The sequence below is a fragment of the Oncorhynchus kisutch genome, linkage group LG13 (genome assembly GCF_002021735.2).
Source record: "Oncorhynchus kisutch isolate 150728-3 linkage group LG13, Okis_V2, whole genome shotgun sequence".
Classification (NCBI taxonomy): Eukaryota; Metazoa; Chordata; class Actinopteri; order Salmoniformes; family Salmonidae; genus Oncorhynchus; species Oncorhynchus kisutch.
In genome coordinates this window covers 26,599,017-26,619,379 of record NC_034186.2, presented here as the reverse complement: position 1 = coordinate 26,619,379, position 20,363 = coordinate 26,599,017, and the positions used below count along the sequence as shown (strand labels likewise).

The 20,363-nt window shown below is 43.4% G+C and overlaps 2 protein-coding genes across 4 annotated transcripts; one reads left to right on the top strand and one right to left on the bottom strand.

Annotated features, from left to right (window-relative positions):
- Window positions 1-1,446: 1,446 nt before the first annotated feature.
- On the bottom strand, window positions 1,447-20,330 carry LOC109901581 (lymphocyte expansion molecule). 3 transcript variants are annotated; one of them, XM_031785891.1, is made up of 11 exons: window positions 20,239-20,330; window positions 6,466-6,560; window positions 4,142-4,229; window positions 3,617-3,790; window positions 3,411-3,530; window positions 3,054-3,194; window positions 2,531-2,674; window positions 2,271-2,444; window positions 1,982-2,113; window positions 1,771-1,901; window positions 1,447-1,641 (listed from the first exon to the last, which is right to left on the bottom strand). In XM_031785891.1, exons 1-11 carry the CDS (start codon window positions 20,245-20,247, stop codon window positions 1,554-1,556), a joined length of 1,296 nt encoding a protein of 431 aa, XP_031641751.1. In that variant the 5' UTR covers window positions 20,248-20,330; the 3' UTR covers window positions 1,447-1,553. The 3 variants fall into 3 exon arrangements, with proteins under 3 accessions (XP_031641751.1, XP_031641752.1, XP_020353168.1); XM_031785892.1 differs by having other exon boundaries at window positions 2,271-2,422; window positions 20,239-20,298; XM_020497579.2 differs by lacking the exons at window positions 6,466-6,560; window positions 20,239-20,330 and adding an exon at window positions 4,346-5,223.
- On the top strand, window positions 9,136-12,069 carry LOC109901583 (collectrin-like). Its single transcript, XM_020497581.2, has 7 exons — window positions 9,136-9,153; window positions 9,344-9,422; window positions 10,055-10,113; window positions 10,327-10,412; window positions 10,845-10,961; window positions 11,207-11,401; window positions 11,493-12,069. The coding sequence occupies exons 2-7, from the start codon at window positions 9,350-9,352 to the stop codon at window positions 11,623-11,625; spliced, it is 663 nt and encodes a 220-aa protein (XP_020353170.1). The 5' UTR covers window positions 9,136-9,153; window positions 9,344-9,349; the 3' UTR covers window positions 11,626-12,069.
- Window positions 20,331-20,363: the final 33 nt, after the last annotated feature.

Here is a 20,363-nt window from a genome sequence, read left to right as displayed (position 1 = left end):
CTAATCTCGGGAGTTGATAGGCTTGAAGTCATAAACAGCGATATGCTTGAAGCATTGCGAAGAGCTGCTGGCAAAACGCATGAAAGTGCTGTTTGAATGAATGCTTACGAGCCTGCTGGTGCCTACCATCGCTCAGTCAGACTGCTCTATCAAATCATAGACTTAATTATAACATAATAACACACAGAAATACGAGCCCTAGGTCATTAATATGGTCAAATCCAGAAACTATTATTTCGAAAACAAAACAAACCGTTCCATATTTTATCTAACGGATGGCATCCCTAAGTCTAAATATTGCTGTTACATTGCACAACCTTCAATGTTATGTCATAATTACGTACAATTCTGGCAAATTAGATCGCAATGAGCCAGGCGGCCCAAACTGTTGCATATACCCTGACTCTGCGTGCAATGAACGCAAGAGAAGTAACACAATTGCACCTGGTTAATATTGCCTGCTAACCTTTCTTTTAGCTAAATATGCAGGTTTAAAAATATATACTTCTGTGTATTGATTTTAAGAAAGGCATTGGTGTTTATGGTTAGGTACACGTTGGAGCAACGACAGTCCCTTTTAGTGAATGCGCACCGCATTGATTATATGCAACGGCAGGACACGCTAGATAAACTAGTAATATCATCAACCATGTGTAGTTAACTAGTGATTATGATTCATTGTTTTTATAAGATAAGTTTAATGCTAGCTAGCAATTTACCTTGGCTTCTTACTGTATTTGCGTAACAGGCAGGCTCCTCGTGAGGCAGGTGGTTAGAGCGTTGGACTAGTTAACCGTAAGGTTGCAAGATTGAATCCCTGAGCTGACGAGGTAAAAGTCTGTCGTTCTGCCCCTGAACAAGGCAGTTAACCCACCATTCCTAGGCCGTCATTGAAAATAAGAATGTGTTCTTAACTGACTTGCCTAGTTAAATAAAGGTGTAATTTTTTTAAATAATAATCGGCAAAATCGGCATCTAAAAATACCGATTTCCGATTGTTATGAACTTGAAATCGGCCCTAATTAATCGGCTCTTCCGATTAATCGGTCGACCTCTACTCTGTACGCCCATGTAGATATTCCATTAAAAATGAGCCATTTACAGTGTGACAAACACATTACAGTGTCTACACTGTATTTTTGTTATTTTAATGGACAAAATGTTTTGCTTTTCTTTAAAAAACAAGTACATTTCTAATTGACCCCATACTTTTGAACAGTAGTGTACAACTTCTGACCCCTAACCCCAACACCTGCATGTTCTGACCTCTAAACCCCTAACATGTTCTGACCCCCAACCCTAACCTGGTTATTTCTACTGCCTGGCAGAGAGAAAGGAGATCACTGCTATTGTCCACAAATGTTTTTGTTGGTGTATGATGATAATAAAGTTTGTTTTGTCAACAGCAAATCTCTACTACTTTCTACCAAACATAAAAACATCTCATGTTGATCAATATTGATTTTAATATAGTTGAAAAACTAAACTTGAAATCTGATGGTTTGTAAACATGTATCCGGAGTCTTTGTTCCATGATGCTTCGATGTGTGTGTCTAAGCTGATTTCATCAAAGTGTTCCTTCCAGGCTGCACCAGGAAACTCAGTCTGTCCACCGGAACATTTATCGCACGCAACCTCTCCCTGAAACACACAGAGCAATACACACACACACACACAACACAACACAACAATCACTGTACTGATAGAAAATGTGATATTTCTTTAATTTCAGGTGAGGTATCACTGTATGTGTATGTGTGTGTGTCTTACTGTGTGTGTTTGTCTCTGTCTGGTTTGTGAAGATATCTCTGTGTCCGGGAACTGAAGGAGGAGGTGTAGCCATTGTCAGTCTTACTACACCCCTTTTCTGCAATGTCATAACGACCAGGACCAACCATGCTCTGATTGGAAGAGAGGATGTTAGAGTTTAGGGGACAGGGTTAGAGGTCAGAGTTAGAGGTGAAGGTTAGGCTTAACTCACATAATTTCCGTTCTGCAATCTTTCTGTCCTACGGCTGGCACGGGGGGCAGAGGAGAGGAAGGGGGGATGGGTGTGACTCTCTGGACGGGACTGTGGAGAGACGACCTCATACCACCCTGGCCCTGGGAACGTCTGAGGGGAGAGGGATAGAAAGGAGGAATAGAGGGAGAAGAGAAAGATATTATATTTGTTCTTTCACTTTTTGGGGCAGGGGTTGGATGTTAAAGGTTAGCTAGAACGGTTGGAGAGCATTGGGGCAGGGTTAGGGGTCAAAGGTTAGGGTACTCACAGCAGGTCGAGGGCATTGGGACAGGGTGCTGTGGTAGATTCTCTCTGTTGGAACAACTGGGTACTGATCCAACATTCCAAACACACCGTGGTTCCGCTTTTCACGACGACACAACTCCTCTCCAAAGCCCCCACACCCACTGGGGTACTCCCCTGGAGTTAGATTTACACACTTCTACACATGTACACACACACAATAAGTTGATGGTGGTCCCTCACAATTTGATGTGTTCTGAGGTGTGTGTGATGTGAGTGTGTTACCGGGGTAGCGAAGTATCCAGCGGTGATGGGTTTGTCTCGTGGTCCAGTGAAGAGATCATATGCGCCTCTCCTGCTGCTGCCGCTGGCCAACAACGCCTCTGTGCTGCTCTTTAGAGTATAGGTACAGGGACTCAGCCCACAGTCCTACACAGATGAACACACAGTTAGTTGTAGTATAGCGAGTTTTATAAACTGTGTGGTTCGAGCCCTGAATGTTGATTGGTTGACAGCCATGATGGTATATCAGACCGTTTTGCACAGGCATAACAAAACATTTATTTTTAATGCTCTAATTATGTTGGTCACCAGTTTATAATAGCAATAAGGCACCTTGGGGTTTGTGGTATATGGCCAATATACCACGGCTAAGGGCTGTATCCAGGCACTCTGCGTTGTGTCGCGCTTAAGAACATCACTTAGCCGTGGTATATTGGCCATATACCACACCCCCTCGTGCATTATTGCGTAAGTAACCTATACCTTGTTGTTTTCAGTTATAGTGTTGTGTTTGTGTTTGTCATACTGTACTGTTGCCTTCTGGGAAGCGTTGCAGTGAGGAGCTGAGGTGCATGCTAGGAGCCCCATATAACCCCGACCTCTTCTCCTCCAGCGCTGCCCATGGAACACCCCCATTACCATAGCAACCAGGGCCTGGCGTCCAGCTCTTTAAACACAGAATTTGAGAAGGGGTTGGGGTGTAAGGCACTTTGAGTATCACAGAGAAAGATTGATCTTAGTAGTTTGTAGCCAGTTTACACCTGCTATTAACATGGTGTTAACATGTGACCTACCAACAGTATGCTGAGTATAACATATTGTGTCCTCCTGCCCTCTAGAGCTGCACTGTGGTACCTCTGTGTGTGTGTGTGTGTTGTGGTACCTGTGCATTTCTGAACCGCTCTTCCCTGCTGTCACACACTCCTCTCACACTGCCTGGTTTCTTCTGCAGTTCCTCTATAAAGTCTGCTACTCTGTAGGTTCCTGGACCCACTTTAGTTTTCTATGGGACAGACAGAGAGACAGAGGTTAGGGGTCAGGTGTGTGTGTGTGTGTGCACACATGCGTGTGTGTGTGTGTGTGACCCACCAGGAAGCGTTTGTTTTCCCAGGCCTCCCTGTAGAGGAGGTGAGGTATGGCTGCCAACCTGGCAGTCTCCTGGGCCCTCTGCCACCCCGGCCCTTTGGCCCGCTCTGCCACCGACCGTTTACTGAAGTCCCCATGGCCTGCAGCATCATAGGACCCCGGGCCCAGCCGCCTCTCCTGACAAACAACACACATATCCTTATAAGTGAAAATGTTTGTTATGATTTTGAAGCATAGAGAGGACGTTTGAGAGAGAGAAAGAGTTATTTCACTTTTGTTTATTATTTATTTCACTTGCTTTGGCAATGTAAACATATTGTAATGAAACAGGCAGGGAGCAGGTCACGAACCCTCGACCTTCTAGCCCGAGGTCCGGCGCGCTATCAACTGTGCCACAAAAGCATGCTCGTGCGGCAGGGTCGATTTCCGCGCTTGCTTATAAACCCAGGGTCGTTACAATATGTTTCCCATGCCAATAAAACCCATTGAATTGAGGGGGAGAGAGAGGTTGGGAGTTACAAGTCATACCAGGTCATTGGTCATCTTTTTGCAGTAGGGGATCTCTGTGTAGGTCCCTGCTCTCTTATTGGCTGGATGGACCGCTGACACATCAAACCTGCAAACGCACATTGCAGTAAGACATCAGGCCGGAAGTGCTACGGATAACAACATCCATATTGTTTTCCTTATTAACCTTCATGATTCCGCATGTCCTTTTGGCGCTTGTCTTACCTCGATGTCTGTGTTCCAAACGGGGCTCCTTTGAACTTTTTTTCAGCCATTGTTTATTTTAGCCTCCCCTGACACAAGAAATGAAACCTGTGTATTTGACAGAGACGTAGCTATGGCAACAGTGACGTATACGAATATCCCATAACGTATTGATGATAGAATTCGCGTTGCTAGGAGATACTATCTTTATTCTCTTTTTATACAGCAGCACTCTGGCAGGCAGAGTTGCGATCTCCAGTTTGCTGCCTGATTGGCTACTTTCAAAAAGATGTCGCCGGTCAAACTATTGATCGCGGGTTGCAGGTTTTTGGGCTAAATTGCACCGCGGCCGCCATGGCATTTTTCTTTCAAATATTTCACTGTGACCTGCTGCTGCTAACTATCAGGTAGTAAGTCAGCCGAGTTGCTGAATGTGTTAGTGGTGGGGATGGGGCGGAGGGGTGTGCGTATGTTGAGACTGAGCGCCGCAGCAGGCAGAAGTCACATGAGCAGCACGCTCGCACGGCATGACAACTTTTTACCAGTTGTAGGTAGATTGTCATTGTGGAGACACATATTCCCAACCCTTTTTCCATAAAACGCGCTATGAACTGATGCGCATCAGGAAATAAGGCGTCAGTGCACAGACACAAACTACATTAGGCGCTCTAGAGCGCATTAGATAAAGTCGTTCGGAGGTGGTTTAAACTGGATTCATTTGTCGACTTTTCTTATGGCAAACCACATCAAGACAATGGTTTTACATATGCTCCGTTCTTGGGTCTCGAGTGCTGCGCGATTGGAAATTTTAAATTGATGATTTGGAACTCATTTGCATGCTTCTGACATGGGGAAAAGTACACTATGAAACTGACATTGAATGTGGAGAGTGATACATCTGTTGACGATATCACTGACTGGAGTCGTTGCAAATCAATTTGTGCAACTTGTGTAGCCTACCGGAGCTGGCAAACTGATTTAATAAATAGGCTATAACTTCAGTTATTGTAGCCTTGTGTTATTATGCAATTATTAATGGCCATGTTTAGTTAATGCAATTGGAAGTTATCAATCATGATTACAGCTCTATCAGCTGTTAGAATAGTGTAACGACCCTGGGTTTATAACCGCGGAAATCGACTATGCCGCACGAGCATGCTTTTTTTTCGAAGGTCGAGGGTTCGAGACCTGCTCCCTGCTGTTTCATTACACTGGTGTCAGAAGTGGGATAGCCAGGGTCGTTACAATACATTCAATTGAAGGTAACAGTCAATCAGATTAGTCTACAGGTTTAAAACAACAACAAAAAAACACTGTCTGTTGACAAGCATAGGCCTATTCAGTTCATATCCATATGATTAATATACGATTTAGTGATTGAAATTAAGACCCCATCCTCGGTAGCCTCTTCCAGCAGGCTATCGGGCAACAGAAGCACTTCTTAACTCTAAATCGCTTCGCTATTCATGTTATATACATTAGTCTGTCAATATGAACTAAGCAAGCTTGCCTAAGCTATTGTAGGCTATCAGGGGCTATAGGCTACCTGCGATTAACATAATTAAACCAAATTGAATTACAATCATAAACTCTGATTTTAGTAGGCCTAGCCTATGCCTATTGAAATGACAAGTCAATCTCGTTAATAGGCCATATATAATCGTTTGTATAACAACGGCACAATCACCAGAAAATAGTTTTAACATTATTTTGACGTTCGTCCAAGTGCTTCTTGCACAGAGATTTCGAGATGATCTGTCCAACTTTCATCCCTCAAACTCTCCTGTTGGATTTATCTATAGTTATGCACATACACATACGGGATTAATTTACAATCATAGCAGTCAAACTAGTTAAATCAACATCCATTGATGGAACATTATCTGGCGACATATTGAAATTCCTTTATTAGTAACGGTTAGCTCGCAATAATTAGACCAATTATTTTCATGGAAAACCAAATTTAGCTTCTTATGTCGTTACAAATGACTTTGATATTCCTTCTTAATTAATTTGCTCAATAACGTAATGGAAAAAGGGTTCATTGGCTAAATGTGGCAACTCGCCTTGCTGCAGCAAAAACAATGTGGGCTAGTTTTTAAGGTTTTGAGTAGTCATTGCGAGTAAAGTCTTAGCTATACCTGGCAACCCTGGCAGGGCGGTTCCGGACGTGCGATTCTTCGAATGTGCTGTTCCGGACATGCGATATCAGCTTCTTGACATCATCACCATGATGCTGGAGACAATAAACAGGAAAATAGCCTACAAAGAACTCTCGTCATACAAAGTTGAATACCAGTAAATTATATATCAAACCCACGGAAATCCCTAGTTAGTTGCAGTAGCAGTGCGTGAGTAAAATCACTGGGGAAGCCAAGCAAGAATAAAAAAACATATAGCCAATGGGTTGTTATAATTGTGTTGTTTGCTCTAAAACCTGTTAGTTCATATGGCTTGTTATATAGGCCTAAGGCCGATACAATATGAAGATGCTGGCAGAATCATTCACACCTTTGTTTCTTCACAAAACCAGAGAGCAACCACTGTTGGGTGAAGTGCACAAAGCTTATTGCATGTAACAAACAGTTACATGACCTACAGCATTGTCAGGTAAGTTAATGTTCCCAACATTTTCAGACCACTAAACAACTATTGATTTAAAACCATGGAGAGTTACCACAAGTTTCAAAGAAAATAGGAGCTGCCTCCACTATTCCAGCACCATTTCAACATAATCAAATCACCTATGCATAGTCTAATACAATGACAACTAAAATATACCAAAAACAATTTAGTCCAATCAACTTAAGCTAAATATGACGTGGCTGTCCATGGTTCTGATTTGTGTGTTTGTGCATGCGTGTGTGTTTGTGCAAGTAGAGAAACATGTTGACTCGCTCTACTTGTAGAGAAATGCCAATGCCATCCTCCTATCTTTCATTTTGAAAAATGGTCTCTGTCATACAGTTCAAGCTTTTATTTTATGTTGTCCCGCTACCTGGCTAAAATGCTTGTTCGCTAGCCTAGCTTAATTTCATGTTCATCGTTAGCTAGTTAACATTAGCCTTCTACATATTGAACTTTCATCCTGTCCAACTAGGGGCACAATGTATGAGGCCCAAAATGCTGGTAGGCTTGAACAAATGAGACGAACTGGCAACAGACAGACAGAAAACACAGGTAGATATACACAAGGGATAATGGGGAAGATGGGCGACACCTGGAGGAGTGTGGAAGCAAGCACAAGGACAGGTGAAACAGATCAGAGCGTGACAGGCTTCCCTTGGCATCCACGAATACATGCCACTGGTTAGTTGAGCATGCATAGGCTACAGACTTAATATACCTCAGTGGCTACAGAGCATGAAGTCTATTCTACAATTGTCCTGCAGGGACTCCTCAACTTCAAACTGCAAAATGCACACCAACCCCAGTTTTATGTTCAAGAGACGAGTTCAACCAGCAATATATCTTTCAATAAAATGATTTCAGTATAATTTCTGATGGGTGTTTCCTGTATGGTGAAATACCCTAGCATTTTATGAGAGCAAAGATCATTTACTGATAATGCGTTATTGTATGTCTTGTATTCATGAGCTAACAAGGAAGCTTCACCCGGAGTCTGTATTACATTTAATATGCTTCTGAATGTTCTTCTTCCTAAATAGATTTGCAATCAGCTAATTTGGTGTTAATAGCCAGCAATCAGCTGGAAGAGTAGAGCTACCCCCCACAGGCAGACCAAGTGTAATGTGTGAACCCATGTTTCTCATGAACAATCAATGATTGAATTTGAACCTAAGATGTGCTTGACAAAAACTTTCACTGGTGAAAAATGTACCACATTATAGGTAATGTATCCAGGGCAGTGTGAATGGTTAATCATGACAGTTTCCCTGAATTGTAAACGTGTAATGTTACATTAGGTCTACCTTCATCTTTGTTATGTTACCTTAGTACTGTAGAAGCTGATGTGACACTGATGTTTCCCCCAAATGGCACCCTATTCCCTATAGGGCTCTGGTCAAAAGTAGTGCACTATGTATGGAATAGAATGCCATTTGGGACAGAATCACTGATACTCGTAATAAAGGTATTATTAACTGTAAACACCCAGAAGAAAAGTGTCAGCTGTCTTCCTTGACCTCAGTGTGGCCTGTGGTGGGGCATAAGTCTGAAGGTGTCAGCTCTCCAGGTTGGGAAAAGTACTAAAAATATGTTCATAGATGCTACAAACCTCCTACGAGTGGGTTGTTACAAGGATGTACTGTATTATCAATTAGTTTATATTATTTTGTCTGGCCAAATTCTCCTTAGGCTCTACACTTGTTGAGGGATCTGAATTTGATCACTCGGTTGTCGCTGAGAATTTTCCTGTGCCGCATGATTGACATAAATTCACTGAAACCCTGCAATAACACATGGTTATATTAACAGTATTGCACTTTTCAAGTAGCCTGAATTTGTCCAGCTAATAGCTTAACCACTGATCAAGCAACATTACATCAGCGGAAAAGTGTGACTGGACTAAACGTTAAGATCCCGTTGCTGCATGATTATTGTGCTGCAACAATACTGGTCATTTTAAGATCCCATCTGTGCAGTAAAGCAGGCCCACTGGGTAAACAAAACAAGACTGGGTCTGTGTGTTTATCTTCCCGAGGTCTGCCTCCCTCTCACATTATCAAACCTCTTCCAATTCTCTGAGGCTTGGACAAATAGTGCTGACACTGCTGCGCACGCACTGCTGTTCTCACATCATTCTGCTCTTTGGGCAGGCTATCTGTACTGTTGGTGACAACTGTTATAGGGCTGTTACATTTTTAAAGGTGGGCAGGGAGAGTTTTAGCTAGCAGCTGTGTGTGTCATAGTTTAACCAATAAAACCTGGTAGTGGCCACTCCAAGGTCTGTTTGATTCCATTGTTGGACTGCTCCTTCAACTTTAATGTCTGACCACTGGGACTTTGACTGAGCCAGCAGCACAGCAGACTCTTTCTTAGTTCTGTTCTTATCCTCAGGAGGGGATGTTGGTGTGGATCCTGTTTCTGCTCTGCCAGGTGGGGGCACCTGCTCTGGCACAAGACCTCTGCCAGCGCGGTGAGTGACTCAGAGTACTCAGAGTAGCTAGCTCACATCCTCATAGCTGGAATTACTTGGTGTTTGGTTTTTATTATTTCGTTTGTAAGTATTACAATTTGTACAATACCAGTTTATTGCTTCCCTGAATGTTTGTTTCAGCTAATATTCCAATAGTTTAATGTAGGGAGAAAGACAGTTTAATATGTCAGCTGATCAGAGTCTTGAGGAAGAAGGTACTGGTTGTGAGTGTTTTCATGACTTCAAATGGTCTACACAGGATGTTGTTATCTTGTCTTTGCATTAAATTTGGCTAGTTTAACAGCAGCGAGTGCCTGAGTGGGCAGAGGGCGAACACGCAGTAAATATGAAAATACTTTATGGTTTGTGGTACAGATAGTGTCCTTCATACTGTCCTGATAAAGAACTGTGAGACTAGATGAGCAGGGTGTCCTATTCACTGTTTGTTTCATTGGTGTCCTGTTTTTTTGTTATTATACAGTTTGTTTCAACCGATGTGACTCAAGTCAACATCTTCGTGACTTATTAGACTAGACTATTGTATGCTAATGTTTCATGGTGTCTAAAACATTGAGCATACAATATTTGAGGTAGGGGAGAGAGATAAAAAAAAACTGTTATTCTCTCTGTAGATGCTCCAAATGGGTACAAAGTGCGCATCAGCCTCAAAACTGCTTTGGGAGAGGATGCTGTGAGTACTATGCTTACCAAAAGATACAGCAGATTATTCAATTATTTTCAGAAATGTTCTCTGAAATCAGTGATATGCTCTAAAATACAGAAGGGGTCCTATTGATCAAGAGCTTTGAAATGCTAGAAATTTATTATTTTCAACATTATCAACACAGAAAAATGTGTTTGAATATTGTGATTGGTGATGAGATTATACTTTTTTTGTCTGCAGTATGAATGGAATCAGAGTGAAATGTTCTTTTTCCAAGCTACTATGGCCTTTGCCATGAGGAGGCACTTCCAAATGGAAACATACAAGTAAGAATATCTACAGTGCCCGAAAAATTTCTGACACATTATTTAATCAGTCGCTGTTTGAACTCAATACAAAGCACATGCTACAGTACATCAGCATGTAGTACATTATAAATTGGGTTGTTTGAGCCCTGAATGCTGATTGGCTGACAGCCGTGGTATATCACTGTATACCACAGGTATGACAAAATGTTCATTTTTACTGCTCTAATTAAGTTGGTACGCAGTTTATAATAGTAATAAGGCACCTCGGGGGTTTGTTGTATATGGCCAAATTATGTTTTTTCACTTCTTAAAAAAAAGGTTTATTTCCAGCCTTCCTGTGAGCATGTTTTATGACATCTGTTTAAGTCAATAAAATTGTCTTCCTGGAGTGTTGTGTAATGCTGTCATCATGGCATTTCTGGCATTATGATGTTTGTGGGACTTTTCCAGTGTCGACAACATTATCCTGTGTGTTCAGACTTCGAGGGTGTCCTTCTGGTTTGTGGTGACATCACCAGACAACACCACCATGCTTATTCCTAAGGCAGATGTGGAGAAAGCTGTGAGGTAATGCTCTGGTCTACTTTAAAATAAAATGTTCTGGTCTACACCTGTAGATAAAACTAAAGTAAGAAAATTAACATAAGCATCCACCTGAATACCTTATAAAACAGAAAATAGATATTATGCTTACAATGTTAAACACAAGGCAAGCGGTATTTAGACAGATTCAAGTACAGTTTGAGATAACAGACCTGTAAAAGAAGAGATGTACTATCTGGACCTAAATGATCCCCTTCTATAACCAACAGGATGTCAAGGCATCGCATCAACAATGCCTTCCTCCTGTCAGATAGGACCCTGGAGTTTCTGGGCATCTACCCTACACTAGCAGCGCCAGTGAACCCTGACACCCCTCCCTGGCTCATCGTGTTTGGAGTGGTCATAGGTGCTGTGTGTGCTGGAATCATTGCCCTGCTCGTATCCTCTCTGTTACAAAAGAGACGGTGAGTCCACCCTTTGACAATACTTCAGTCTTTCTGTTCATAATGATATGTTTGGTTATTTAACTGGTGTTGATGGTTCATCTTGATCTAGGAAAGAGAAAGGGATGACAGAGGATGGGCAGGATGAAGAGGACATGCAGGTGAAAGGAGTGGAAAATGGCATCAACCTGGATGGCACTTACAATAGAGGATTCACAGATGATGATCGCTTTACAAAGCTGTAAAGGCTTTTCCGGTACAATGCTGCCAAGTAAGCACTCCAAAGACACTTTTATGCACTGTGTCTACAGTAAAACAGACTCTAGCCACTAGGTAAATAAATGAGTGAAAAGAACAGTAAGACGGGTAGCCTTCAACCAATGCGAATTCAATGTGAAATCAACAAAACATGTCACCATGACATTGGATTTAGGTTAAAAGTTTTGTGGAAAAAAATTACAAAATTCCCTTATGTTGATTACTTTTTAAAAATCCAATCAGTTTTCCACATTGATTTAACTTCATCACATTGAATTTTTGTGGAATCAACAACGTTGATTCAAGCAGTTTTTGCCCAGTGGGTTCAATCCAATTGTAAATGTATGAAAAGGTGTATTGCATATTTGTTTATACTCAATGAATGAATAAACATTATCTCAGTGGTAGTTTATAAATCAAGCACAAGATTATATGGTTGGGTTTCCTTTTTCCTTTATTTTTGTGGTAGGCTATATGGCGAATATCACAATTCAGTTACAGTTGAAGTCAGAAGTTTACATACACCTCAGCCAAATACATTTAAACTCAGTCTTTAAAATCAGACATTTACTCCTAGTAAAAAATTCCCCGTCTTAGGTCAGTTAGGATCACCACTTTATTTTAAGAATGTGAAATGTCAGAATTATAGTAGAGAGAATGATTTCTTTCAGCTTTTATTTCTTTCATCACATTCCCAATGGGTCAGAAGTTTACATACACTCAATGAGTATTTGGTAGCATTGCCTTTAAATAGTTTAACTTGGGTAAAACGTTTCAGGTAGCCTTCCACAAGCTTCCCACAATAAGTTGGGTGAATTTTGGCCCATTCCTCCTGACAGAGCTGGTGTAACTGAGTCAGGTTTGTAGGCCTCCTTGCACAGGCTCTTTCAGTTCTGCCCACCAATTTTCTATAGAATTGAGGTCAGGGCTTTGTGATGGACGCTCCAATACCTTGACTGTGTTGTCCTGAAGCCATTTCCCCACAACTTTGGAAGTATGCTTGGGGTCATTGTCCATTTGGAAGACCCATTTGCGACCAAGCTTTAACTTCCTGACTGATGTCTTGAGATGTTGCTTCAATATATCCACATAATTTTCCTACCTCATGATGCCATCTATTTTGTGAAGTGCACTAGTCCCTCCTGCAGGAAAGCACCCCCACTACATGATGCTGCCATCTCCGTGCTTCACAGTTGTGATGGTGTTCTTCAGCTTGCAAGCATCCCCCTTTTTCCTCCAAACATAACGATGGTCATTATGGCCAAACAGTTATATTGTTGTTTCATCAGACCAGAGGACATTTCTCCAAAAAGTATGGTCTTTGTCCCCATTTGCATTTGCAAACCGTAGTCTGGCTTTTTATGGTGGTTTTGGAGCAGTGGCTTCTTCCTTGCTGAGCGGCCTTTCAGGTTATGTCGATAAAGGACTCGTTTTTACTGTGGATATAGATACTTTGTACCGGTTTCCTCCAGCATCTTCACAGGGTCCCTTGCTGCTGTTCTGGGATTGATTTGCACTTTTCGCACCAAAGTACGTTCATCTCTAGGGGACAGAACGCGTCTCCTTCCTGAGCAGTGTGATGGCTGCGTGGTCCCATGGTGTTTATACTGGGGCGGCAGGTAGCCTAGTGGTTAGCGCGTTGGACTAGCAATTTTCTGGAATTTTTCAAGCTGTTTAAAGGCACAGTCAACTTGGTGTATGTAAACTTCTGACCCACTGGAATTGTGATACAGTGAAATAATCTGTAAACAATTGTTGAAAAAATGACTTGTGTCATGCACAAAGTAGATGTCCTAACCAACTTGCCAAAACTATAGTTTGTTAACAAGAAATTTGTGGAGTGGTTGAAAAACAAGTTAATGACTCCAACCTAAGTGTATGTAAACTTCCAACTTCAACTGTACAGTATGGGTTATCCATGGCTTTAGTTAAGCATTTCTGCAAACCACGGAGGTGACAAAGGTCTACATTTTTAATATTGTCAAAACTGTGAAATTATAGAAAGAATCCATAAGCATGTTCATTTAGAGATCATGAATGCTTCTTCTCAGTGATCGCAGATCTGAAAATAGTCCAAATGGAGCAACAGTTCAATAAATGTATTTGAGAGGGAGGAAAACCCCACGATAATTGATTTAACTAAGAAATGCATGTAGTTAAGTGTTAAACGCCTATTAATGTTTTTTACTGCTTGTTTTGCACAATGTGAACCACTGGAGAAGAACACGTGAACAGATTGGTTTAAACTTTAAATAGGTTTTATAGTGGATGTTCTAGTAGTTTGACATAATGGCCATTTTGATATTACTGTAGATTGCTAAATTATGTGAATCAGAGGATGTGCAAACCATCTGTGATTTAGATGGAACCTCTCTAGTTTGTTGAGATTAAAGCAAATTAAACTTCATTAAGGACTTGAGCTTCCAATTGCTCATTTATCCCCCTCTGTTACTATTCCCCAGGTCGCTGCTGTAAATGAGAATGTGTTCAGTCAATTTACCTGGAAAAAAAAAAGTGTTACCTCTATTCAGCTACAGCATACGACGAAAGATTATGGGCACTTGATGCAACACACATTCAGTCAATGCCTGCAATTACACATGCATAAGGGGTAGATGTGGGGTCAGCTGTACAGGCGGCGACAAATGCGGCAACGCCCTGAAACGTGGTAGGCCACCAAAAGCATTGTCGCAGAAAGGCCAGGGTCCGCCGGGAGCCTGGGTGGCAGGCAAGCCTGGAGGAATGGGCCCACTCCAGGACAGCGGAGCGGACAGTATCAGGCACGAACATCCGGTTATCTGGGACTCCCCCAGCTGAGTCCCGTCACCAGGCACGAGCTGGGAAGGATGGTCTTGGGCTCCGGGGTGGTAGCCGTGGGGTTATAGCGGCGAGACAGAATATCTGGCTTGTAGGAGAGGGAAGAGTTGAACCGGATAAACAGCAGGGCCCATCTCAATTGCCTGGAGTTGAGGCACTTGGCGGTGCGGAGATGCTCCAGGTGTTTGTGGTTGGTCCACACAATGAATGAATGTTCCGCCCCGTCGCGCCAGTGCCTCCATTCCTCCAATGCCATCTTCATTGCGAGAAGCTCCCGATTCCCCATATCGTAATTCCTCTCTGTGGTGGTGGAAGAAGGCGGCACGGGTTGCAGTTTAAGGTCCAGTGCAGAATGTTGGGACAGAACAGACCCCACTCCAAAGCATCTACCTCCACCACGAACTGACGGGAAGGGTCCAGATGAACCAGGATCAGAGCCGTGGTGAAGCGGTGTTTAAGGTCCCTGAACGCCCTGTCCGTGGCCGTAGACCACGTGAACGGAACCTTGGTAGAGGTGAGGGAAAACAGGGGGAGGCTAGGGTGCTGTAACCCTGGATTAAGCGGCAAACAAAATTGGCGAACCCCAGGAAGCATCGCAGCTGCACCCTGGACGTAGGCTGAGGCAAATCCACCACCACTTTCACCTTCTCGGGATCCATCTTGACGCTCCCAGCAGAGATGATGTAGCCCAGAAAGGGAATGGTGGAGCGATGGAACTTACACTTTTCCGCCTTAACAAACAATTGGTTCTCCAGAAGGCGCTGGAGAACCTGCCGGACATGGAGCTAGTGTTCTTGGGGAGAGGGAGAGAAGACGAGGATGTCATCAATGTAGACGAAGACTAACCGGTTCAGCATGTTGCGGAGAACGTCATTCACCAGACCCTGGAACACAGCAGGGGCGTTGGTGAGACCAAAGGGCATGACCAGATATTCGTAGTGGCCGCTGGCCGTGTTGAAGGCGGTCTTCCACTCGTCCCCCTCTCGTATCTGCACCAGGTGGTAGGAATTATGTAGATTCAACTTGGAGAACACAGTGGCCTCTTCAGAGTTGTCAGGTCCCGACAGTGAGTACAGACGCCCTCGGGGCAGTGTGGTGCTAGGGGGAAGGTCAATCCCGCAGTCACAGGGGCGGTGCAGCGGAAGGGAAGTGGCCCAGGACTTGCTGAACAACTCCCGGAGATCCTGGTACTCCGCGGGAATGGCGGAGAGATCCGGAACCACCTCCGAGGACCCAGGAAGATGTCCTGGGGAAGGTTGCACCAACTTCAGACAATGGGCATGGCAGAACCGACTCCAGCCCATGATGACACCCGTAGACCAGTTGATGAGTGAGCTGTGTCGCTGGAGCCAGGAGAATTCCAAAACCATGGGGATCTGGGGGGAATTGTTGAGCAGGAACTGAATGATCTTGCTGTGATTCCCTGACACCCGTAGGTTGATGGGATTAGTGTTATGGGTGACCTGACCCATAGAGCGCCCATCCAATGCTCTAACATCCACGGGAATGGAGAGGGGCTGTTCAGCTCGGAAGCCAGTGTCGCATCCAAAAAGCTCTCTTCGGCCCCAGAGTCAATGAAGACCCGAAGAGATTTGGACTGGTTTCCCCACAGCAGAATGACATGAAAAGGGGTGTGAGTAAGGGAAGCAGAAATGTTCCTCATATGGCCCACAAGAGTTCTCGCTCCTACCGGTGAGCCTGGTCTTTTACTGGGCACGAGGACACAAAATGACCAAAAGTCCCGCAATACAGACAGTTCCTTGTGCTGATCCGGTGTTGCTGTTCCGCTGGCGACAGCCCAGCCCGGGCTTGGGAAACAGTGCCTCAGCCCTCCACTGTAATTCTCGAGGAAGGTCAGGATATCTTGGGTGCTCTCGGCCACGGGACCGCCGGTGACTTCCGGGATGACTCGGAGGCAAGGTGGAATCCCTGGACGTAGGAGTGAAATCGAATTTCCTCTCCATACGTCATTCCCGCAGTCGCCCATCGATGCGGATGGTCAAAGCGATGAGGGAGTCAAAATCTGTGGGTAACTCCCGAGCCGCAAGCTCGTCCTTAACCTCCTCCGAGACGCAGTGCAGGAACATGTCGAAGAGTGCTTCCGCGTTCCACACACTCTCCGCTGCCAAAGTACGGAAATCCACCGCATAGTCGGCCACAGTGTGGGCGTCCTGCCAGAGCTAGATTAGCTTCCGGGCAGCTTCTCTCCTGGAGAACGGGGCATCAAAGACCTTCCTCACCTCTCCCACGAACCCCTCCAGGCTCGCACATACGGCCGGCTGCTGTTCCCATATGGTAGTAGCCCAGGTGAGAGCCCTTTCAGACATCAGCGTGATGAGGTAGGCTATTTTGGAGCGGATCCAAGGGGAAGGAGGAGGGCTGAAGCTCGAAAATGGGGGCTCACTGAGCTAAAAACGCCCAACAGGTGATTGGCTCTCCATCTATCACCTACTTTTTGCCTTACCTCTCTAACCTTACTACATTTGCACACACTGTACATATATTTTTCTATTGTGTTTTGGACTGCATGTTTGTTTATCCCATGTGTAACTCTGTTGTTGTTTTTGTCGCACTGCTTTGCTTTATCTTGGCCAGGTCGCAGCTGTAAACTGGCCTACCTGGTTAAATAAAAAAGTAAAATCAGGTATGAAGGTAAGACCCAAATGCAGACCACATCAAATAAACAATAGTTTAATATTCCAACAGGGGCAGGCCAATAGACAGGTCAAGGCAGGCAGGTGTCAGTAAACTAGAGGTGGGGCAATGGTACCAGGCAGCAGGCGGGCTCAGGGTAAGGCAGAGGTCGATAATCCAGAGGGGGGCAAAGGTACAGGTCGGCAGGCATGCTCAGGGGCAGGCAGGTGGGCTCGGGGTCAGGACAGGCAAGGGTCAAAACAAGGAGGACGAGAAAAGAGAGACTGGAAAAAGCAGGCGCTGTGACACAAACCGCTGGTTGACTTGAACAAACAAGACGAACTGGCAACAGACAAACAGAGAACACGGATATAAATACACAGGGGATAATGGGGAAGATGGGCAACACCTGGAGGGGGGTGGAAACAATCACAAAGACAGGTGAAACAGATCAGGGTGTGACAAAATGGGTGGCAATTAACTTCCTACAACCTCTAATGGTTAGGTATTCTACCAGTTTCAGCTCTGGTAGTGGAACACACAAGGGCCTTAGATTTGTTGAATCAAATGTAGCATCAGCAACTAAAGCAGCTTGCAACAACCTCAAGTGTGGCACTCAAGTGCCTTTGATCCTTCTCCAGAAAGGACATGTTACAAAGGGAAAGCTTCTGTGAGTCATTTGTTTGAGAACATTCTGTTCACTGGCTGAATTGTTTTCTTCCCACATCATAGCCATTTCTTATTCTAGACACAAGGGGGAGGTTTTAGCCATGCGGTCAGAACATACAGTTGTGTAGGACATACAGTTGTTTTAGCTATATATGTGTAATATGAGCCAAGGTCGATTAGATTGTCCTTTGCCAAGGCAGCAGCTACTCTTCCTTGGGTCCAGCCAAATTAAGGCTGTTATACAATTGTACAAATATTACAATACATTTCACAACACATTAAGTGTGTGCCACTACTCTACAACACATAATCCATGTGTATGTGTGTGTATAGTGCTTATATTATCATGTGGGTTTGCAGTCTTATTATGGCTATTCATTTGATAGATAAGGGGATAACTTCCACCTCCAAAGCATGTATTGTAGGCCTATGGAGAACCATCGACAGACTGAAGTATGACCTCTGCTGGTCGATAAGTGTATACCGAAGATGGTTTAGCTAAAGTGTGGAAAGATCTCAATTGAATACTCCTCTCTCCTTGTCTCCTTCTCAAAACCCATTAGATTCCCTCAGATTACACAGACCCAAAAATAATTTGAAAACAAATCCAATCTTGATAAACTCCCATATAAACTCCCACATCTATTACGTGAAATACCAGTGTCCCATCACAAAAAGGGCAACCAGTTAAGCACAAATACCAATGTAAATACAACCTATATTTATCTGTTTATATATTTTCCCCTTTTGTACTTCAATTATTTGCTCATTGTTACAACCAATAATATAACATTTGACATGTCTATTCTTTTAAAACTTTTGTGAGTGGAATGTTTACTGTTCATTTCTGATTGTTTATTTCCCTTGTTAAATGTATTTTTGTCTATTTTCTATTTCACTTGCTTTGGCAATGTAAACATTTTTCCCATGCCAATAAAACCATTTTAATTGAATTGAAAGACAAAGGTCCCTTCCCTCTGACCTTCTCCTCCAATGGGTTCTGAAAAGAAGAGACGAAGCTTCATATCCGTTGCCAAACCCACTGGCTCCAGGTCATCTATAAGTCGTTGCTAGGTAAAGCCCCGCCATATCTCAGCTCACTGGTCACCATAGCAGCACCCACCCGCAGGACGCGCTCCAGCAGGTATATTTCACTGGTCACCCCCAAAGCCAATTCCTCCTTCGGTTGCCTTTCCTTCCAGTTCTCTGCTGCCAATGACTGGAACTAACTGCAACAATCACTGAAGCTGGAGACTCATATCTCCCTCACTAGCTTTAAGCACCAGCTGTCAGAGCAGCTCACAGATCACTGCACCTGTACAAAGCCTATCTGTAAATAGCCCATCCAACTACCTCATCACCAAATTGTTATTTATTGTATTTATTTTGCTCCTTTGCACCCCAGTACCACTACTTGCACACTCATCTTCTGCACATCTATCATCCCAGTGTTTAATTTGCTATACTGTAATAATTTCGCCACTATGGCCTATTGCCTCACCCTTCTTATCCTACCTAATTTGCACACACTGTATATAGACTTTCTCTATTGTATTTATTGACTGTATGTTTGTTTATCTCATGTGTAACTCTGTGCTATATGTGTCGAACTGCTTTGCTTTATCTTGGCCAGGTCGCAGTTGTAAATGAGAACTTGTTCTCAACTGGCCTACCTGGTTAAATAAAGGTGTTCTCAACTGGCCTACCTGGTTAAATAAAGGTGTTCTCAACTGGCCTACCTGGTTAAATAAAGGTGTTCTCAACTGGCCTACCTGGTTAAATAAAGGTGAAATAAATAAAACATGTAAAAAAGGACACCCCATTGGACTTTGAATGGAGGACCGTATAGACAGATAAATAGTAATTGCGCCTTTTTGTAGGAACGAACTCTACCATGGTTCATTGGACAAAGCCTATGATGAACATCGGGTTTTTGGATAAACGCTGAAAATAAGGTATGTGGTAAACACAGGCATCGGATATTTTATACGTTTTGCTCTATGAGATTATCTTCATCAGTTAACGTCACTTTTTGTGAATTAAGGCTTCATAATTAATAATGGTCATGTAAAACTGACTGCTGTTATCTCATAGAAACCGTATAATATCTCCTAAGCATGTGTTAACCTCGTACCTTATTTTCTGCGTTTATTCCAAATCCCCATTCTTCCCCCATTCATTTTTTCCCATAGGGATGGCGGAACGAACCAGAGGTAACTATTTTTCGGGTTTTAGGACTCAAACTGGCGAACTCACGCCCCACCAAACTGGCTGTCGTCCAATCGCGTTCACGTTGTCATTCTGCATCACTCGGTTGCTAAGCAAATCGTCCCGCAAGTCCTTCTCAAAGTCAGGGTATGAGTAGATAAACCTGACTATTTTCATCGAAAGTACGCAATGTCACTATTCAAAAACGACCCAATATTACAGATAAGTTAAATATCTTACATATCGGAAAATATTTGTAATGTTGTACTCACGAAATTCATGCTAATGTTGGGTTTTTGAGCTAGCGCTCAGTGTTGATCCGAGCGTTCTGACCTCAAAAAGGGTGCGTTCGTAAATTCGCTCTGGCTATCTACTCCGATTTCAGAGCACTCTCGCC

Excerpts from the sequence above, each read along its gene's own strand:
- LOC109901581 (XM_031785891.1), bottom strand. Across the intron at positions 3,531-3,616 it reads GGGAAAACAAACGCTTCCTG|AAAACTAAAGTGGGTCCAGG; the intron begins GTGGGTCACACA and ends TCTGTCCCATAG. Across the intron at positions 2,675-3,053 it reads TCCCAGAAGGCAACAGTACA|GACTGTGGGCTGAGTCCCTG; the intron begins GTATGACAAACA and ends TCATCTGTGTAG.
- LOC109901583 (XM_020497581.2), top strand. The coding sequence starts at position 9,350 with ATGTTGGTGTGGATCCTGTTTCTGCTCTGCCAGGTGGGGGCACCTGCT. Across the intron at positions 10,114-10,326 it reads CTGCTTTGGGAGAGGATGCT|TATGAATGGAATCAGAGTGA; the intron begins GTGAGTACTATG and ends TTTTGTCTGCAG. Across the intron at positions 10,413-10,844 it reads TTCCAAATGGAAACATACAA|TGTCGACAACATTATCCTGT; the intron begins GTAAGAATATCT and ends GGACTTTTCCAG.